The following is a 20,311-nucleotide window of genomic DNA, read 5'->3' as shown; positions in this document are numbered from 1 at the left end:
TCCCAATCCAACTCCCAGAGAAATTTTATGGAACTTGAAAGGCGTGGTTCTAAAGTTCTTCTTGACTATGTTTAAGAACAGACAAGGCAATTTTAGCAAAAGAACAATATGCATACTGCAAAACTAGTTATTAAAGGTGTGGTTTGGCACAGCAATAGTCAAGTAGACCAGTGGAAGAGAGGAGAACCTTGAAACAGATCCATGTATGGGTGTGAATTTCATAAATAATAAGATGGCATTTGCTGGGGGATAAAACTGTTCAAAGGCTAAACAGCTTGTTATTAATTTTGGGAAAATTTTTATGTCTCAAGACATTCAAAAATAAATTCCAAGATAGATTAAAGAGTGAAATAGCTATACCATAAAAATACAGAATAAATTTCAGATTCATTTTAAATACCAAAAACTCAACTCCCAAACCCAACATAAAACAAGAACATCTAGAAAAATAGGAATATAAATATCTAGAAGGAGTTAGTTACCACAGTCAAGTCCTAAAGATACATATTCAGTTGTATACTTATTGGCAACTGAAGATAAACATCGTGATTTTTCTAAAGTGCATTTATTCATTGCCATAAGGAGATAAATGGGGGGAAGTCCAATGCATAAATGCTCATCAAAACATTGTTTCTAAGAAATCAGATGCCACCTGAATAAACACCCACTCTCACTTATGGAGAATTATTATTAGGCACTGTACTTCTTAATAAAAAGATATGAACAAGTTAATGTGAAAAGTTTCCCTAGTTTTATTATTTGAATAAGGAACAGTGGATATTCTGTGGCACTTATGAAAAATACAGAGAAGTGCTCTTAAAATGGTCTAGAATCCTGTAAGAATGTGTGCCAATGGGCCCTGCCTCTGTGTGTGTATGCACCGCCACACGTATGCTGTGTAGACATAAACGTGTTTGCTGGTCTAGATAGGAGCCTGGCCTCCAATAAAGGACATTCTTAAAACATAGGGATTTGAGAACAGCTTTGGAAGAGAGAAAAACAGGCTTTGAAGGTGTGTGGGAAAGGAGGGAAAGTGCTGGAGATGTGCTTCTCCTTTGCCAGATACTACCCGACTCCCTCTTCCTCTTCCTCCCCGGCCCTCTCTCTTCTCCATCTTCCTTTCCTTCTTCCCTCCATCCTTCCTTTCTTTCCTTCCTTCTTTGTCTCTTTCTGTTTCCATATAGCAGTCAGGCAGGCAGAGTTGAGTTCATCAGGAAGGAGATGGTTGTTGAGTCAAGATCTGAGTGTTGTTTAAAGGTGCATCTCTCTCTCTCTCTCTCTCTCTCTCTCTCTCTCTCTCTCTCTCTCTCTCTCTCTCTCTCTCTCTCTCTCTCTCTCTCTCTCTCTCTCTCTCTCTCTCTCTCTCTCTCTCACACACACACACACACACACACACACACAGAGAGAGAGAGAGAGAGAGAGAGAGAGAGAGAGAGAGAGAGAGAGAGAGAGAGAGACCAAGCTTTGAAGGCTGGGTATAATTTGTGATAAAGGACTTGCCTAGCTTGTTCCAGGCCCTGGATTTGGTCTCAAGTACTAAAAAACTAAAATAAAACAAAATAAGAAAAGGGATCATATTATAATGTTTTTTAACCTGCTATTCAACCTACTATTTTCACTTTGTCATAGTCATTTGTTACATCAACAAATCTGTACTGAGATATATATATATATATATTTTTTTGAAGATTGAATTCAGAGGTACTTGACCACTGAGCCACATTCCCCAGCCCTGTTTTGTATTTTTAAATTTAGAGACAGGGTCTTACTTAATGCCTCAAAATTGCTGAGGCTGGCTTTGAACTCGAGATTCTTCTCAGCCTCCCAAGCCGCTGGGATTACAGGCGTGCAACTGGCTCTGATGTATAATTTTTAATGGTTCATAATACCCCAGTAAATACCAGCTTACCACAGTTTACTTAATCTCCTGCTGATGTTCATTCATGTTGTAGCCAGTATTTTTTTAAGAGAGAGAGAGAGAGAAAGAGAGAGAGAGAGAGAGAGGGAGAGAGAGAGAGAGAATTTTTAATATTTATTTTTTAGTTTTCGGCAGACACAACATCTTTGTTTGTATGTGTGTTTGTATGCCAGGTGAGCGCGCTACCGCTTGAGCCACATCCCCAGCCTCTTGTAGTCAGTATTTTATGATTATAAACAACGTTATGCTGGATGTGGTGGTATACACCTGTAATCCCAGCAACCTGGGAGGCTGATTCAGGAGGACTGCAAGTCTGAGGTCAGCCTCAGTAATTTAGAGAGGCCCGAGGCAACTTAGAAGACCCAGTCTCAACATTTAAAAATAAATAATAAAAAAGGGGGCTAAGGATGTAGCTCAGTGACAAAATGTTCCTAGTTTCTATCCCCAGTACCAAAAAAAAAAAGCTGTAATAATAAGCATCCATGTCAGGTCTTTCCCATTTACCTGTTCAGGACTGATTTCTCGAAATGTGGTAGCTGAAGAACATGCTGCCTCTCACATTTTGGTTCAGTATTCTCCAGAGACCAAACTAGCATGTTCATCTCCCCATGCTTTTCCCACAGTTGGAATTTCCATTTTGATGACCTTTGTCATGATAAGAGATGCAATAATTCATTTGCTGTTTGGCCTTAATTTCCTTGGTCAATATGAAGATAAATATCTTTTCCTGTATTTATCAATTACTTACATTTATTTTTGTGAATTCTGTCTTCATAGTTTCAGTTGTTTTTCTGTTGAAAAGTATACCATGTTGCAAATATGTTCTCTCAGTTTGTCACTAGTCCTTCAACCTTATTTTTATTGAGAGGATACCAAGTAAATAAGTAACAACATTTATGAGGTGGGGACAAATGCTAACAAGAAAATAAATCAAATTTGTGATGAAGAGCAATTTTTTTTTCTTTTTGACATTCAAAAGTTTAAATGGGCTGGGTGTAGTGGTGCATACCTGGAATCCCAGTGACTAGGGAGGCTGGGGTTACAAATTTGAGGCCAGCCTCAGAAATTTAGCGAGGTCCTCAGTCACTTCGTGAGATCCTGTCTCAAAATGAAAAATAATAAAGACTGGGAATGTAGCTCAGTGGGTTCAATCCCCAATACTAAGATCCCCACACACACACACACAAAAAGTTTAAATGGAATCAGATGACTCAATTTTTTCTTCTAAGGCCTCTCTACATTTAAAAAGATGTTCTCCACCCATCCCAAGATGCAACAATAACAATAATAGTAATAAGCAACTTATATTTTCTTAAAGTTTTTAATCTAATATTAATGATCATATATTAATTATTGTTTTCTAACTAAACAAACAATAAAATATTTTATTGTAAAAAAATTAAACTCTAGGGCTGGGATTGTGGCTCAGTGGCAGAGTCCTTGCCTCTCAAGTATGAGGCACTGGGTTTGATCCTCAGCACCACATCAAAATAAGTAAATAAATTAAATAAATGTATTATGTCCATCCACAGCTAAAAAAAATTTTTTTTTAAATTAAACTCTACAGGGCTGGGGATGTGGCTCAAGCGGTAGCGCGCTCGCCTGGCATGCGTGCGACCCGGGTTCGATCCTCAGCACCACATACCAACAAAGATGTTGTGTCCGCCGAGAACTGAAAAATAAAAATTAAAAATTCTCTCTCTCACTCTCTCTTTAAAAAAAAAAAAAAAGAGTTAAAAATAAATAAATAAATAAATAAATTAAACTCTACAAATGAAGTCCTCCAGACAACATCAATCCCAGTCCCTTCCCAGAAATCACTTGTCAATAGCAATGTGGCCAGCCACAGTGGTACACCCTATAATCCCAGCTACTCAGGAGGCTGAGACAGGAGGATCGAAAGTTCCAGGGCAGCCTAGGCAATTTAGTGAAACCCTGTCTCATAAAATTTTATGAAAGGATTGGGAGCCAGGTGTTGTGGTACACACCTGTATTCCCAGACTAAGGCAGGAGGATCACAAGTTTGAGGCCAGCCTCAGCAACTTACCCTGTGTCAAGATAAAAAAAATAAATAAAGGGCTTGAAATGTAGCTCAGAGGCAGAGGACCTGCAATGCATCTCTTTCTCAAGATACACACAGAAATTTTATTTTGCTTTTTTGCATAATGATGTTGTATCATATGTATTGTTATGTGACTTTTAATTTAGTTAAATATTTTGGATATTTTTCCTGTCAATAACAATTTCAGTCTTTCTCTCTCTCTCTAACTAATTATTGGAGTATTTGGTAAATTGGATGTATCAAATGTATCCAAATATATTTCACTCTTACCCTATATTTATATTTAGATATTTAGGGTTGATTCCAATTTTTCTCTCTCCAAACAATAGTATAGTAAAACAAAATCCTTTTCATATCTTTTTGTGCACTTATTCAAGTATTTCTCTAGGATCAACACTAGAAGTTAAAATTAGACTTCTGAGTAGAAAGATCTGTACATTTATAATATTAATAGATATTTTCACATTGCCTTCTCCTCTAGGGCTTTTATACTTTTTAAAAGTTAAATCTTTGATCAATTCGAAATTTATTTCAGGGTAGGGATGAGGTGGGCTTGGCCTTTTTTTTCTTCATTTAAATGACTACCCTATCGTACCCAAACCATTTACTGACTAATCTATTTTCCCCAAAAATTCCAAAGGGAACTTCTTCCTCTGTTAAATTCTCATTATGACAGAATTTAGTTTTGGATTCTCTTTTCTATTCTATTAGTAAGTCTATTACTGTATCAGGGCCACACATTTTATCTATCATAGCTCCACAACAATTTTAATATCTGATAGGACAAGTTCTCTACAATCTACTCTTCTTTCTTGGCTTTTCTTGATATTTTGTGTTTTTCTGGAATAATATGTAAATTTTTAAATTTGTTTTTGAGATGGAGTCTCATTTTAGTGCCCAAGACAGTCTCAAACTCCTGGACTCAAGTGATACTTCCACCTCAGCCTGGCATGTGGCTGGGACTATATCATTGAATGCCACCACATTTTTTTTTTAAATGAGTAGCATGTAGAAAATTTGTACTGTAAAGAAGTACTTCTTTTCCTTTCTGTATAGTTCATCATCACCCCTCTGTACTTTTAGGTTGTCATATATGAAAACACCCATAGACTAATTTTAAGATTTATGGACTTAAAGCTAAATATTAATCACAGGAGAGCTGGGGTTGTAGTTCAGCAGTAATGTACTTGCCTGGCATGTGTGAGGCACCGGGTTCGATTCTCAGCACCGCATGTAAATAAACAAAATAAAGGTCTGGAGCTGGGGATATAGTTCAATTGATAGAGTGCTTGCCTCTTATGCACAAAGTTCTGGGTTTAACCCCCAGAGCCACCAAAGGAAAAAAAAAAAAGAAAGAGAAAAAGGTCGATCAACAACTAAAAAAAAAAAATCTCAAAAAAATTCACGGGAAACTATGAGTAAGTGGTGTAAAAAAAATTGGGGAAAGTCTCAAAGAGAAGAGAAATTATGGGGCTGGGGTTGTAGCTCAGAGGTAAAGTGCTCACCTGGCATGCATGAGGCACTGGGTTCGATTCTCTGCACCACATAAAGTAAAATAAAGACATTGTGTTCACCTATAACTAAAAAATAAATATAAAAAAGAGGGGGGGAAATTATTATGGGCAGTGTTTCTAAGCAGAAAGAGACCTTGAGAGCAGCTAAAGAGACAGTGGGAAGAATGGGGGGGACATGAAATTCCAAACTGGAATGGAGGGTTTTAAATAAGAAACTAAGAGGTTAACCTTGAATATTGAGAGAAATAAAAGGAGGAGCTGGAGAGAAGTCAGCCTAGCTGCAAGTATATTGAGATATCTGCATCTAAAAACTTCATGAGGTTTTAAAGTCAAAGGAAACTGAGTTCTGGGATTGTACCCTGCAGTTTATTTTATTCACAATCTCCCCCCTCTCTCCCTTCTTTCTTTCCTTTCTTTTTTCCTTCTCCTTTTTTTTCAGTAGTGAGGACTGAACCCAGGCGCACTACATCCCCAGCCCTTTTTATCTTTTGTTTCAACATGGGGTCTAAGTTGCCCAGACTGGACTTGAATTTGTGATCCTCCTGCCTCAGCCTCCCCTGTGGCTGGGATTACAGGCATGCACCACTGCGCCCAGTGTGTACCCAGTCTTTTATCACACTAACTAAACAAAGTTTCTGTCATCTACACTCCTGTGTAGATAAAAATAACTTTCTTTGTAGGACATGTATGTGTCAAGATGCTGAGAGAGAAGGTCACTGTCTTAAAAAAAAAAAAAAAGGTCTTGAAGGGTTAATACCTGCTGTCTTGAGTCTTTGTAAATGTTATCTGTGATTTACAAGGGGGATCTGGAATACCACTTAACGGGAGAATAAGGTGGTCAGGTGCCTGTACCTGGCTTGTAGTTAATCATGGTGAACTGCCTGGAGGAGCTCTTTGACAGGCTCTGTTATAGAAATTTCCCCAGGTGCCCATCTGGGTGTCTGAAGCAGAGTCCCAGTGGGCAGAACCCATAGGATGTCCTCTTGGATCCTGCCAGATGCTCTGGTTGCTGTGAACCGTGCCTGGCAGACAAAACAGTTACCATGACAACACCCCCCCATACACACACACACACACACACACACACACCACACACACACCACACACACACACACACACACCCCACACACACACCACACACACACACACACACACCCCACACACCCGCAAGTTTTTGCATTTCTCCTTTTCCAATAAGTACCAAGGTATTCTAGGGACAGGCGAGCATGGATCTCTGGACAAAATGTCCTCTGCTCCAGGAAGCAGGACAGGGAAGGGGAGAATGAAGATGAGAGTACATTAGGACTGAATGACCCTTAATCAGTATAAATGCATGTGTGTTTGCTCTGGGTTAAAATGTGCCCTTTTGGTTATGTGTCAATGCATGTATCCACACGGATCACGTAAAGGGGTGGCTCACCAGTTATCACCCTTTTATTTTCCTGTTCTCCTCCCCTCCCCGCTTTGGCTGCCCCTATGCTGGAAGAGTGGTCCCGGCTCTTTGCGAGGGGAAGTGCTGAGTCACGGCTCCAGCTGGGTTTTTGTCTCCCATCCTCCATCTCCATTCTTCCTCCCGCTCCCCAGACTCTGGGCCTTCTTCACCACCTCCTCACCAGCCTGGACTCACCTCCCCCAGGTTCACTCCAGGGCAGTAAAGAAAAGTCATCTTATCCTGTTTCTACACGTACTCTTTTCTCCCTTTGCCTCCCCAAAAGACCATCTTGGAGAAAACAGAATTCTGACCAAGTTTGACCCAGGAGAATAATTCTTACGGGTTTCCTCCGTGTTGATCCTCCTACAGTCCCTTCCAGCTAATCGGATTAAAGTAGTGGCTCATGCTTTGGGGCATGGTAAGGAAGGTGAGATTTAAATTAACACCATTCCTTAAGGCCTTTTTCTCATTCTGGGTCCACAGTACCAGACCACAGATTCCAAGAGGGGTGTGTGTGTGTGTGTGTGTGTGTGTGTGTGTGTGTGTGTGTGTGTAGGTGTAGGTGTTATGTGTGGGTTGGGGGCAGTATTTAGAGACCTCCGGAGGGCAGGATGTATGCGGGTCTGCCTGGGCTCTGCCATCTCCATATCACTCCCTTTAGGCTCCTCTAACTCAGAAATTTCAATCAAGTCTCGCTAACTAGTTCCAAATTAGAGAACCAGGATTGTTTCTCCCTAGCCAGAAGTGGGAGAGTAAAGAGGCGGCCCCGCTCGCTCAGTCTGGTTACTATGGCGACAGCCGCGGAGTGACCCAAGTGATCCTCCCTCCCTCCTCCGAAACCGGGAGAGATGACGGCACCGCGCTGACTGCGCCAAATTCCAGCCAATGGGCGGCTGCTCCCGCCTTCTCTTCCGCCAGCTCCCCCCCGCCCCCCCCCCCAGCTCGATTCACAAATCTGGACTGAGGATTTCCGGCTCCAGGCCTGGTGCTAAAGCTCTGGGCCGAAGCCGGATGAAGGCCGAGTCCTGATCTCCCAGGAGGGCAAGTGGGAAGCGACATTGCTGGGGTCTCGGGCCAGACTTCTGTAACTCGCCATCAAAATACCTTACATCCTATTTCTAAATTATCCAGAAGATCTAGTAGCGACTGAGTCCCCAACTCTTCCTGCCCATACAAGTCCCCACCCTGCCCAAATGTGCCTGTCAGCACCACGGACAGCGAACCTGAGGCCTGGTCTTGGCCAACCCCTCCTGGTTCTCTCTTTGGGTCCTCTAGGCCACGGTGGTGATCGGGGTTAGAGCCTCAAGAGCTCTGTTGAAGCCAGGCCCTCCTTGGGCCATTGGAACAATAACCAGAGCACTTAGCCATTTGCCTTGCAGCTAAGAAGGCAATGGGGGCTGAGCAGGGATCTCAAGCCAAAAGCTCATCTTCCCTCTTGTTTCAATGCTGAAGAATGGCTTTCGTCTCCCCTTTTCATCTCTGTGCCTCCCTGATTCAGGGTCTGAGTTGGAAGCAGGGATGGGCCTCCCAAGACTGCCCTGGGTGGGCTTGTAACCAAAGCAGCCTCCAAGCTGCCCAGTAGTGGTGAGGGTTGGACATATGTGGGGGTGTGGGTGGGGGTGGGGTAGCTGAATGTAGCCATCAGGCCCCACTCGGGAACGGTGAACACCGACCTAACTGGACTCTAGATCCACTATATGGTAGGGAAAAAGGAAAAGCAGCAATAGTGACTAGTTAATTCTTCCTCAAGGGGTCACCTCATAGAAGGGAAACGACTTCTGTCCTTACCTCTTGTCTCTAAGTGGCCAGGGCATTTATGAGGAGCTAGGTTAGACAAGATGGAGGCTGGGATGGGAATTGTGGATTCAGCCTCAACCCTTGGCTACCCCACTTTATTCTGTAAAATTGAAGCTGATGTGGGAGGGGTCAGCAGGTAGCAGCTCTCAGGAACTTGACCTTCCCCAGTAGACCCCTATATCTGGTCCTCCTGCTCTACCAGTGACAGTTCCATTTCCGCTCCCGTTCCCTCCCTCCAGGGGCCCAAAGAAAGGCCGGCGCAAAACCATGTGCAGGCGCTTCCAGCGCTTTATAGTTCTCTCCGGGATAGACGGACAGACAGACAGTGCGGCCCGCGCCGTCGGCCCGCATCATTGGCACCTTGGACACGGCCCCAGGCCCAACCCAGTTCCTGGTACTCTCCCGGGAAGATTCCAGTCCCTCCCCAGCTCAGCACCTCGGTCAGTTCTCGGCCCAACAACCCCCCTCCCCCCTCCCTCCGGAAACAGTGAAATAAATTAAAAGGGGAGAGGGATAACAAGAAACCTAAGGATAAGGAAGAGGGACGCCCCTCCCTCAAAATAAGTAGAGTTTTCTTTCTCTTGCCGCCCGCCCACTTGAGGCATCGCCGCCGGGGTGTTCTCGCAGGTTGATTTTGCCCCAAATCTCAGCCTCCTGAAAGAAGCCAGCAGTCCCTCCACGCCCCCATCCCCCGCCAACTCCCGGCATGCAACACGTTGGAAAAGGTGGGGAGAGGCGGTGGGGGTGGGGCAAGGGGCCATTCTGGTGGTTATCTGGTCGCCTGGGACTGCAGTTTCTTGTCGCACCTCAGTTGGTCCAAATTAAAAACTAACAGTCCCTTTGATCTGGGGAGGGGGATAAGGGGTCTCAGTCAGGGGAAGAATTGCAAGATGATACAAGCAGAGGGGGAAGGCAAACAGGAGGGGAAATATTCACACATGACAGGAGCAAGGAGAAAGAGATCAAGAAGGGAAGATGGGGACACAGGTGCAGGAGGAGAAACGGGGGCAATGGGGTACAGTCAGGCACGGGGGTAAGGTGGAGATGGAAACACACACCCAAGGAACGGTGAATGCAAAGGTAGAGGGAGAGATGAAAGTGCAGACGGGAGGAAAGATGAAGACACAGAAAGAAGGTGAAGAAATGGGGGGGGGAACAGGGGAGATGGACTAACAGACACGCACGGCAGGGAAGGAGGGAACCCGGCAGAAATGAAGAGATAAGGACACTGACAGATGGAAAGGATGAGGCTGGGGTGCCCTTCCAGTGTTCATCCCCCATTCCCAGCCCACGCCCAGCAAATCCAGACACCGTGGCCTCTGGTGACTAGCCTCCACCTTCCCCTGCGGGATAGGAGCGGCTCCTCCTCCGCCCAGCCCAGAGTGGCGGTAACACCGGCGGTGGCTTGAGAGTCCCGGGGGCGGGGGAGAGGGGGGTCCGAGTTTGTGTCGGAGACTTGGGCGGGGGGCGGGCACGGCCCCTGGGTATCCCTAGCGGTCCAAGTTCATAGTCCAGTGCTTGGCTCCGGCCGCGCAGCTATCCCTGGCGGCCGAAGAAGCTGTGGGCGCGCTCCCACTCGGTGGACCCCCGGCGCCGGCGGCAGCCTCGCCCTCATTCTTGAGGTCTTGAAAGACTTGCGTGAAGAAGTGGGGGTCGGCGTTGAGCCGCAGCATCTGCGGGCTGAGCCGCTGGATGAGGCGCAGGCAACGCTGCCAGAAGCGCTCCTTGTCAGGCTCCACGAGGAAGGGCTTGAGTGGGTAGGAAATCTCGTTGCCCATGTAGGAGTAGGCGAGGTAGAGGCAGGTGAGGAAGGCGGCCTGCAGCTCGGCGGCCGACGCCAGCTCGTCCCCTCGCAGCGACTCGCGGCACAGCAGGTACACGAACACCAGGTTGGCGGGCGTAATGAAGGCCTGGTCTTGCCAACCCTGCAGCAGCAGCGAGCGGTCCACGCCGCGGAACCAGCCCACCAGCTCGCCAGGGCTCAGCTCCTTGAGGCGGTAGCAGCGTCGACACACGAAGTCGCCCAGGCAGCGGAGCAGCTCGCCAGTGGACGCCTGCACGATGACCCTCCGCGGCGAACCACCAGGCACCGGCGGCGCCGCCTGCGGGGCTGGGGGTGGTGGCGGCGGCGGCTTTCCTCCACCCGATCCTGGCGGCGGGGCTGCAGCGCTGCCCCCCGACGGTGGCTCGCAGGTGGCAGCAGCCGCGGGCACTGTGGGCACTGGCACAGCCAGGGGCTTGGTAGCGCCACCGCCGTCGGGGGGGTCCCGGCCCTTGCGGAGAAGGTTCTCGCGGTTGCGTTGTTGGACTAGAGGGTCAGGACCGGTGGACGCTGGCTTGGGCGTCACCTTCTTGCTGCCTTTCTTCTTCTTGGCAGATGCGGCCACCAGGCGCTTCCAGGTGAGCGCCGAGATGAGCACGGACGGACGCTTGAGCCGACTCTCGCCTTTGCCGCCCTTGCCCACTGGCGGCGCCCCGTAGCCCCCCAGCGCCTCGTCCCCCGCGGGCGGCGCCTTCTTTTTCTCCTCCGGCAACCCGCCGGGCCTCCGGCCCTTGGCCGAGGAGGCAGGGGAAAGCGACAGCACCGTGCCCATCCTGCAGAGCGGGGCCGGCGCCCGGGCCCCGGCGGGAACCGCGGGCGGCGCCGCTGCTGCTGCAGCCCCGGGGGACCCGGCGGTGGGGGGCCTAGCCCCGGCCCGCGCGCGCGGACAGGCGGGGGAAGGAGCTGCTTTGCTGTTCGGCGGCGGCTGCTCAGAGTCTGAGCTGCGCCAGCTGCAGCGTCAGCCCCACCCCTTAGGCCCCTTCTTTCGCCCCGCCGCGCCCCGCCTCACGCAGCCAATCCTCACCGAGCTGCCCTTCTGATCGGCAGCTCCTCTGACCAATAGGATATCAGATATCAATCTCAAATCCCGCCTTAGCTCCCACCCTCTGTCCTGGGTCCTTTCCTTTCACGCGAAGGGGAAAAGTGGGTAAGGGGCAGGAGGTGGCCTTCGTTCGAGGGTCCCTCTCTGGGTCAGAGGTAGGGCGTGGGGAGAATGGTTGCTCCCACCACCTTCTCCAAATCCTAGGGCGGTGGATCAGCGTGTTTTGATGCACTGGATTCGCGGTAGCAGAGAAGCCTTGGGAACAGTCTTTCCTTTCCCCGCCCCCATCTATGTGTGGGAGGGCAGCGTGGCAGTGAGTGCCCTCATCCAGAGGCGCGGGTCCCAGCTCCTTGGCACTGCACTGGTTTCTCCAATCTGGCCGTCGGGTCGATTCAGCGCCCCCCGCCGCCACTGTGAAGGACTGTCAGCAGGCACATTATTGCTCTGCCTGTGAGGGGGTGTTGGCCGATGATGAGACTTCCTGCAGGTCAGAGTCTGCCTTCTTGGGGGTCTTTGCTTCAGGGGAGCAAGACCCTCAGAATATGTCCCTGCAGCTGAGCCTGCGGCTGTGGTCCCTGGGCAGCTCGTCTTGCCTGGTTGTCCCCACCAGCACACACTGATTCACATTTGGGTGGGTGATGGATGATTGATCCCTGGGGAAACGCTGAAAATTGGGATCAGGCTTGGACAGTGGACATGGCTTCCTGTGTGGAAGGAGGCCTAAGAGGGTTGGTCAACCTCCACTCCAGTCCAAATTGAGGTGGGTTTTCATCCTGCTGCACAGGCCCTGCTGCCCAGGCCCTGCTGCCCAACTTCCAGCTGCAGGCTGTTTGGTTAGGTCCTACCCATTTCTCTCTGGGTCTGTCCCCTCCTCAGTGCCCACCAGATCTTTGTCCAGGAATTTGGACTCTCTGGGCCTTACCTGCAGGTCCCGAGCCCAGCTAGCTCTATGTGCCTTGTAGCACCCGTCTCCTGGTCTGCTCTCTGTAGCTTCCCAACACAGGAGACTTCTATTTTCTTAAATGGCCTTGGAGGTGGGTATGAGCCTGATGGGGAAAGAAGACTGTCTACATGGTAAAATCCTCAGAACTGTCCCTGGAGTTGCCTCTATGTGCCTCATGGACCCACACAGCTCCAAGGATCCATAGTTATGAAGATCAGTTTGTGCACACATTCAAGTGTGTGTGTGTGTTTCATTCTAGATAGGCTTTTCCAGAATCTTTGTGGGCTGCAGGTCCAACCACCAGAAGCCCCAGCTTTTCTTATCAATTTCCCGGCCCCTACTCATTCACACCCTCCTGGAATCCTGCAGCCTGGCTATCTTGAGTACCATAGTCACACTCAGACTTGTACCTCCTCCTTGTACACTCCTACCCAGTGTGTACCTTCTCAACAGAATTGCTCCTGCTCTCTTGGATCTGATTTTTATTCTCTTGCAGCTCAAGCTGGCTTGCTCAATCTCTTATTCTCTCCACAGTTGTAGGGAAATGTTCCTTCTTTTCAACTCCTGTAATTGGCCCCACTTCCTCCTACAAGGCCTTCTGAGTCAGCCTTTATCTGACACCCAAGGAACAGTTGGCTCACCGGTAGTTAAGGACAGGCCCCACAGAGACTGAGTTGCGCTGGCAGAAACACTGGGCACGTGAATCTGAATGGCACGTGGGTCCTCCCAGCACTGCTCCCAGGAGTCCCTCATTGACGTAAGGCCTATTGCTGGTAATGTTTAGAACAAGATCTTCCCTGCAGCACCACGGACATCACCACCATGGTACCCCCACTCCAGGCCCTGTTGTGACCTCCTATTGTTCTCTTGATCAGGATCAAGAACTGCCTCCTCTGCTTCAGGATCCCGAGACCATGTACTTCCAGGGGTCTCACTCCTTCTCACTCTTTGCTTTGCCCTGCCTCAGACCCTTTTTCTGCCTCACACACAATGCCTCTCTCCTCAATTTCTGAGCTCCTGCTCTGGCCAGAATTCTCTCTCAGACTACCACCCTGCCTTCTGTCAAGTTCTTGAAATCCCCATTTCTCCAGGGAGTCTTTCTAGAGTTATTGGAGGGAACCAAATGCTTTGACTTCAGCCTCTACAACCTCTTACACTCAGCAGCAGCTGCTACCTAACAACCTGATTAAGGGCCAGACTCTGATTTCTATTCCAAGATGTGCAATATGAATATGGATAGAATTTTTTGGAGGAGGTGAGTACAGGGTATTAAACCTGGGGTGCTTACCATTGAACTATACCCCCAGTCATTTTTTAAATTATTATTTTGAGACAGGGGGTATAGTAATTAAATAATTAATTTAATTAAATAATTTTTAAAAAGTTGCTTAGGGCCTCACTAAGTTGTTGAGGTTGGCCTCCAATTTGTGATCCTTTTGCCTCAGTCTCCTGGGTCACTGGAATGAATTTTAAAAGACAAACTAATTAAAACAGATCCACAAAGAGCAATAGTATTGCTCTTATATGTAAGCTGCAGGCTCTAATGGATGAGCCAGAAGGAGATTTTACTTCTACAGGGTGGAGACCAAAGGAGATAAAGGTAGTGAAACCAGGAAGACTTCATGGAGCAGGTGGAATTTACAGAAGGGCAATGACTTCCCTGCCACATCTGCCAATCTGCCAGTGTGATTTTTTTTTTTTTAGTTGTAGTTGGACATAATACCTTATTTTTATGTGGTGCTGAGGATCAGACCCAGGATAGCACTCGTGCACATGCTAGGCAAGTGCTCTATTGCTGAGCCATAACCCCCCTCCCGCCAGTGTGCTTTTTTGGTTGAGTTATATTTAAGATCTGTATGCTGTGATTTCCCCTTATGTGTTAGTGTCTGGATGTTGCTTCTTGTCCGTTTCCTGCATGCTCCTTGGGGATGAGCTGGCTATGTCAGACTCCCTTAGATGGGAAAGCTCCTGAGGCCTGGCTCCCTGTCTGTCCCCTTGTCTCTTTAGGTTATCTAGAACAGCGCCCTGTCCAGATTACTGGTTGTTTCTGAGGCTCAAGGCAACAACTGCGGGCCCAGACCAGGAGCTGAAAGGCCCAGACTGAGGTGATAGCAGTACAGGGTTTATCCCTGAGGATCACCACCAGCTTCACCTTATGTGATCCCCTCACATTCCTGCCTGGGTAATGAGCCCTGTTTTTAAGGGAATGTCTCCAGGCAGTGCAGCCCGGCTCTTCCTTCCTCTGGCACTGCCTTCCTTCCTCTCTAAAGGGCCACAGTCTAGGGGGTGGGAGAAGGAGTTCTAGTCCACTGCTACCCAGTTGTATGACCTTGAGGAAGTCATTTCAGTTCTCTGAACCTCTGTTTCTTCATATTAAAATGCAAAGATTCTATACATTTTAGTTTTATTATCAGACAAAAATGAATATTAAAAGAATAAAATAACATTTCAGGAATTAAACTGAAAGAGGATTCCTAAAGTCTCTCCCAATTCAATGATTCGGATTCTAAGTTGAATCTAGCCTAGCAATCTGTTTGGCTCTCTAGCTCCAACCCTGTCTGGCTCTCCCTGATCTGTCTCTGTCTGACAGGCTCAGTCTTTGTGTGCACAGCATCCCTGTGAGGCCCGCACTTCTGCAGTTCAACCCAGGTGATGAGAGGGAAGGGAGCTCTGGCTCTTAGTAATGGAAATCTTCCCAGGTCCCTCCAGGCTTTAGAGGAGCCCTAAAAGATGGGTAGGCACAGGAGGGAAGGCTGAGGTCCAGGGTCTTCCCATAGACATCAAAGCTGGAGACCCCAGGTTTTGGTCATTTGTTATGCTGATGTCTCCAGGGGCCTCTACAGAGTCAAATGGAAACACAGAATCTTAAAGCAGCCAGGATGGAGACCCAGCCTGGGCATCTGATGCTTGGATCCTACTTCCCAACCCTCACCAGCTCTGGCTCCTCACCCCTAACCCTAACCCTCAGTTCCTGAGATGTGCAAAGGGGAGATATGCACCAGCCCAGGTCTCCCTCCCTCTCCTGAGAACCTTACCGCAGGAGAGCTGGGTAGGTAGGTGGAGGGGAGTAGAACCCTTCCCTAGGTAAAAGGAGAGTGGGGAGAAGGGGTGATCAAAGAGATGATACTGACAAAGGAGGTGCCACTAACTGTGGGCAAGGAGACCCCACCCACATTCTCACTTCTTTCCTTGCAAATAGCAAGCTCCTTGCTAGAAGGACTTAATTAAGGAGCCCAAACACAGATTCTTTGAAACAGGGAATAGGGTCAGGAACGCAGGAGGAATGCCATGCCCCAGGGCAGAAAGAAGGGATCAAGCAATGCTAAAATGGTAGAGGTCGCAGAATGAAGGGAACAGAAACAATAGAGGTGAGCTGAAGGCTCCTTTTCTCTGCCACGAGTTGATTCCTTCCTTGATGAACAGGGGAGCTATGTCTCCCTTCTAGTTATCCATACCAGCCCTCTCCAGTCCTCATCTCTGACCTTCCTCCTCAGCTGCCCAGCTCCTGCCTCCATCTTCCTTGGCTGCCCCTGAGAACAGCTTTCTCTGTCTAATCCTCCCAGCCTTTCTCAGTTCACCTTCTCCTGCCTGCATCAAGCCTCTTTTTGGCCTCCTCCCCTTCGCCCCATGCTCCAAGTATCACCCCCACTCCATATCCTCACTGGCGCCCAGGATAGCACTACAGATGTAGGAGCAGATCAAGAAGGGCGGGGGTGGGGGCTGTTGCTCGCCTGAGATATTCTTAGCCTGTCTGGGGGCTGGAGCTGGAATCAGCGTTTCCATCTCAACCAGGCAGGTGGCTGCCAGAGATTGCCGCTATGACTGGGTCTTTCTCTAGTGCCCTCATGTCACATGTCCCTTATTCTGTCCAGATTCTACACTGTGAGCACAGACTCTCCGAGACACCTGCTTTCCCACCGCGGTGTCCTGGGCTAGGAGGTTGCTTCTGTGCCTGACCTATACCAAGAAGGTCTGTAAACCTGGCTCCCGAAGATTCTTGGGGAAAGAGACTTTCAGAACTCCAGTTCTGTACCCTAAAGCCACACAGATATCTCTTCTCTGCTCCAAGGACCATTTTTGTCTGCCTCCAGCAACCTCTAGAGAGTACTTGGTCCCTAGACTCAGACATAAATCACAAGAATATTTCTTATTTTGATTTACACGATTCATTCCTGAGAGGGACTGATCCCTGGGACTGAACAAGAGGCTGACTGGCCCAGATTCCTTCATTATCAAAGGGAGGGACCAGTAAAATGTTTTTCTTTCTTTCTTTTTTTTTTTTTTTTGTACTGGGAATTGAACCCAGAGGAACTCAACCACTGAGCCACATCCCTATCCCTTTTTGTTTTTTAAAACTTTTTTTGAGAGAGGAGAGAGAGAGAGGGAGAGAGAGAGAGAGAGAGAGAGAGAGAGAGAGAGAGAGAATTTTTTAATATTTATTTTTTAGTTCTTGGCGGACACAACATCTTTGTTGGTATGTGGTGCTGAGGATCGAACCTGGGCCGCATGCATGCCAGGCGAGCGCGCTACCGCTTGAGCCACATCCCCAGCCCCCTATCCCTATTTTATATTTTACTAGAGATAGGGCCTCATTAAGTTGCTGAGGCTGGCCTCGAACTTGCAATCCTCCTGCCTCAGCCTCCTAAGTTGCTATGATTACAGGTGTGTGCCACCACACCAGGCTGAAGAAATCTTACTCACAAATAGCACAGAAAATGTTTGTTATTTTAAAAGAGACAGTGTGAAGGTTCATAGTTGTCTTCTGGAGTCACTCAGGTCTGGGTTCCAATCCACTCCCTCCATTTAGGAGCTGTGGCCTCTGAGCAAATTTCTTAATTTCTCTGAGGTCTATAAAAGTAGACCATCAACAAAGGGTTATTGTAAGATTTTGTTTAATCTTACAATGTTGGAACAATGCTTGTATATTCCATGAGTATGATGCTTCGTATTCAAAACTTTAGTTAAACTATACTGTTAGTATTTTTACAGAACCGGAAAGGTTTGCTTGACTGCACTGGCAGTAAGTTTTTATTTTTCTTTCATCAAAACATTCTTCATTAAATAGCCAGGGTGGTACTATCATTTCTTTTTGTTTCGTTCTTTTTTTTAAGAGAGAGAGAGAATTAAAATTTATTAATTAATATTTATTTTTTAGTTTTCAGCAGACACAACATCTTTATTTGTATGTGGTGCTGAGGATTGAACCCAGCACCATGCACATGCCAGGTGAGGGCGCTACCGCTTGAGCCACATCCCCAGCACTTGTTTCGTTCTTGAGACCCAAATTTACAGCTGTTACTTCTACTTAGCTACTGTGCTGGTACCACTGCAACTCAGACTGTTGGGGTGTTGTTTGATTTGATTCCTTAGGTCATGAAGACTTGACAGTGTCTCAGAAACGCGTCCCTTTCTCTGGTCCCACTGCAGGCCTCATTAATTTTGTGACCCTCTGAGTGCCTTTACTGTGCCAGGCACTGTACTGGCCCCAAGTTCTGATTCCACTTTTCAGGAAGAATACTCTGGCTACTCATTCCGGAAAAGACTCCCTCCCCTCCCCTAAAGACTCCTTGGGGAGTCAGCTCTGTTTTTCAAGACCTTGGAGGGAAAAAAGAATTGCAAAATTATAAAATTCATATGAACAAATATTATTTGAGAAACTATAACCTACAAGGTCCTGAGTGGTGGCTAAGTGGTGGGAACACAAAAAGGTGGGAGGTAGGGCTCCAGCCTCCAAAGAATGTACAGCCTCCAAAGAATGAGCAATAGAGATATGAAAAAATGATAATAAGTAGTAATAAAATGATCAGCACCCTAGGATCAGTTACAGAGGATGGGATTTGATGCCACCACTAATCCTACCCACCCCCCTCCACCTTCTATCATCGCAGCTAATCCATCTCCAGCTTGTCCTAAATTCTCATGCTCAGGGAATTAACATCAATTTTTAACTTAGGTCCAGTGCCTCCACCTAGTACTGGGTCCTCTCAAGTCCACGTCCTTCCTTGTCTAACCCAAGGTGATGTTAAGCACCTTTTCCAATGTAGAGTCCTCAGCAGCTCCCCCTCACAGTGACAGATTCCTACCTCCTGAGATAGGAATTAATGAGTAATTCCTTACGTGAATAGCCCTGGTGGGCCTGCAGCTTAATGCTTCAACATCTTTGTTTACCTCTTATTTGTCCAGGATTAGGGGCAGGTGTAGAGTGGGATTTGAAACAGGTTCATTAATTTACACTTGCCTCTCCCTGGTTTCAAAATATAAAGACTATTCTTGGGCTGGGGATGTAGCTCAGTTGGTAGAGTGCTTGCTGCCTATGCACAAGACCCTTGGTTCAATCCCCAGTATCCACCCAAAAAAAAAAAAAAAGACTATTCTTTATGTCGACCTCCTTTGAGTAAAAAGCATTGCTAATTTAGTAAACTAGAGTTCCACATATACTTGTTTTTGATTTTGAGTAGGGAACAGAGAAAAAATTGTCCACTAGATTAATGGCTTCTAAACCTTTCTGCCTAGCAGAACCACGTGGGGAATTTCGTGACTATGTAATTTCTGACTCTACTTCAGTTGGGTAGAATCATGATTTCTTTGGGTAGGTTCAAAATGGAATTACTGTAAGAAAAAAATCAAGAGAAAAATGACTGTAGCCCACCTGTCTTTCTAGAGAGTACCACCCGTGGCTACTAGCCAAGAAGCCAGCTCCCCGATCCCCTACACACACATACTTCATGGTAAAAATATCTTGATTTGTCTTTAGGAAACCACTTCCCTCACACTCTCAATCCATGTAGTTTACATGGGGTTCATCCCTCCCTAAATCTAAAGGTAAATTCAAAATGACCAAATCTCATCCTGATCTCTCTCAACGGTTCAGGAATGAGCTGATAGTCCAAACCAGTCCAGTGAGACTCAGTTCTTCAAGTTTTTCTAGAACAGTTAGAAAAGAGATGTTTTCCTTCCTCTGAGGTGGCTGAGCTAGTGAGAGGAAAGTTTTGAGTTGCTCACTGTCTTACTCCCCTACAGAGAAAGGTCACCTGAAGTAATGCACAGGAAATACAGAGTCAGCAGAGAGAGGGTCAGTTTCCCAGCATGATTTTAGCCTCTGGATCCAGCTGAACCTGACAGAGTTGTATGAGCCAGTAAATAACTCCCAGACTTTTTCTTTCCCTAAGATTAAGGTAATTTGAGTTGCAAATATAATACTTGGAAGCAAAAATATCCTAGTAGAATTTCCTGCCTGAAAACTTTCCTCTGGAAATCCACCTGTAACATCAGAGAAGTGTTTGGACTCAATGTCTGAGAAGGGGGTCCCTTACATCCAGCTGTCAGTGGATGACTGAAGCTAGAGGAGCACTCTTAACTGCCTCTTGGGTTCTGATTCTAGACCCATTTACTGTTAGATTCCTCTGACTTCCCTGTCCAAACGATAGCTGATCCAAACCATAGTTCTTCATCTGATCCTGGTGACCCTTCCTCAAAAGTAAAAGCTTTGGCAGAGAAAAGTCATTTCCCCCCAGCCTGTGCAAAGGTCAGGTCTTCCTCTGGGCTGCCACCAGGTCACATTCCTCAGGATTAGCTCCTCTCAAGTATGAAATTTGATGCTTCACCTTCCAGCCTACTTCTGAATCACATTTGCCCACAACCACTGGAAGAGGCGACTGTGGTAACACAGTGGCCATTGTTATTCTCAGGGGTATTAGCACAGCGTCTCTTGGGGGAGGGGCAGGGGTGGGTTTGAACTTGAAGCTGTTCCAGAGTTCTTGTTGTCTAAGACTCCAGGACTC

The 20,311-nt window shown here is 47.2% G+C and overlaps 1 protein-coding gene and 1 long non-coding RNA gene across 2 annotated transcripts; both read right to left on the bottom strand.

Moving 5' to 3' along the window:
- Positions 1–1,475: 1,475 nt before the first annotated feature.
- LOC144365345 (uncharacterized) lies at positions 1,476–6,531 on the bottom strand. Its single transcript, XR_013423660.1, has 5 exons — positions 6,347–6,531; positions 2,928–3,016; positions 2,667–2,769; positions 2,423–2,563; positions 1,476–1,930 (listed from the first exon to the last, which is right to left on the bottom strand). It is a non-coding gene; the product is annotated as an uncharacterized LOC144365345 (long non-coding RNA).
- Positions 6,532–8,993: 2,462 nt separating this feature from the next.
- On the bottom strand, positions 8,994–11,496 carry Cdk5r2 (cyclin dependent kinase 5 regulatory subunit 2). The gene has a single exon (XM_005330484.4). The coding sequence runs from the start codon at positions 11,315–11,317 to the stop codon at positions 10,214–10,216; it is 1,104 nt and encodes a 367-aa protein (XP_005330541.1). The 5' UTR covers positions 11,318–11,496; the 3' UTR covers positions 8,994–10,213.
- Between the last annotated feature and the right edge of the window lie 8,815 nt (positions 11,497–20,311).

Source organism: Ictidomys tridecemlineatus, chromosome 7 (genome assembly GCF_052094955.1).
Source record: "Ictidomys tridecemlineatus isolate mIctTri1 chromosome 7, mIctTri1.hap1, whole genome shotgun sequence".
Lineage (NCBI taxonomy): Eukaryota > Metazoa > Chordata > Mammalia > Rodentia > Sciuridae > Ictidomys > Ictidomys tridecemlineatus.
This window is presented reverse-complemented; position numbering and strand designations above follow the sequence as displayed.

Coding starts and splice junctions, on each gene's coding strand:
- Cdk5r2 (XM_005330484.4), bottom strand. CDS start 11,317: ATGGGCACGGTGCTGTCGCTTTCCCCTGCCTCCTCGGCCAAGGGCCGG.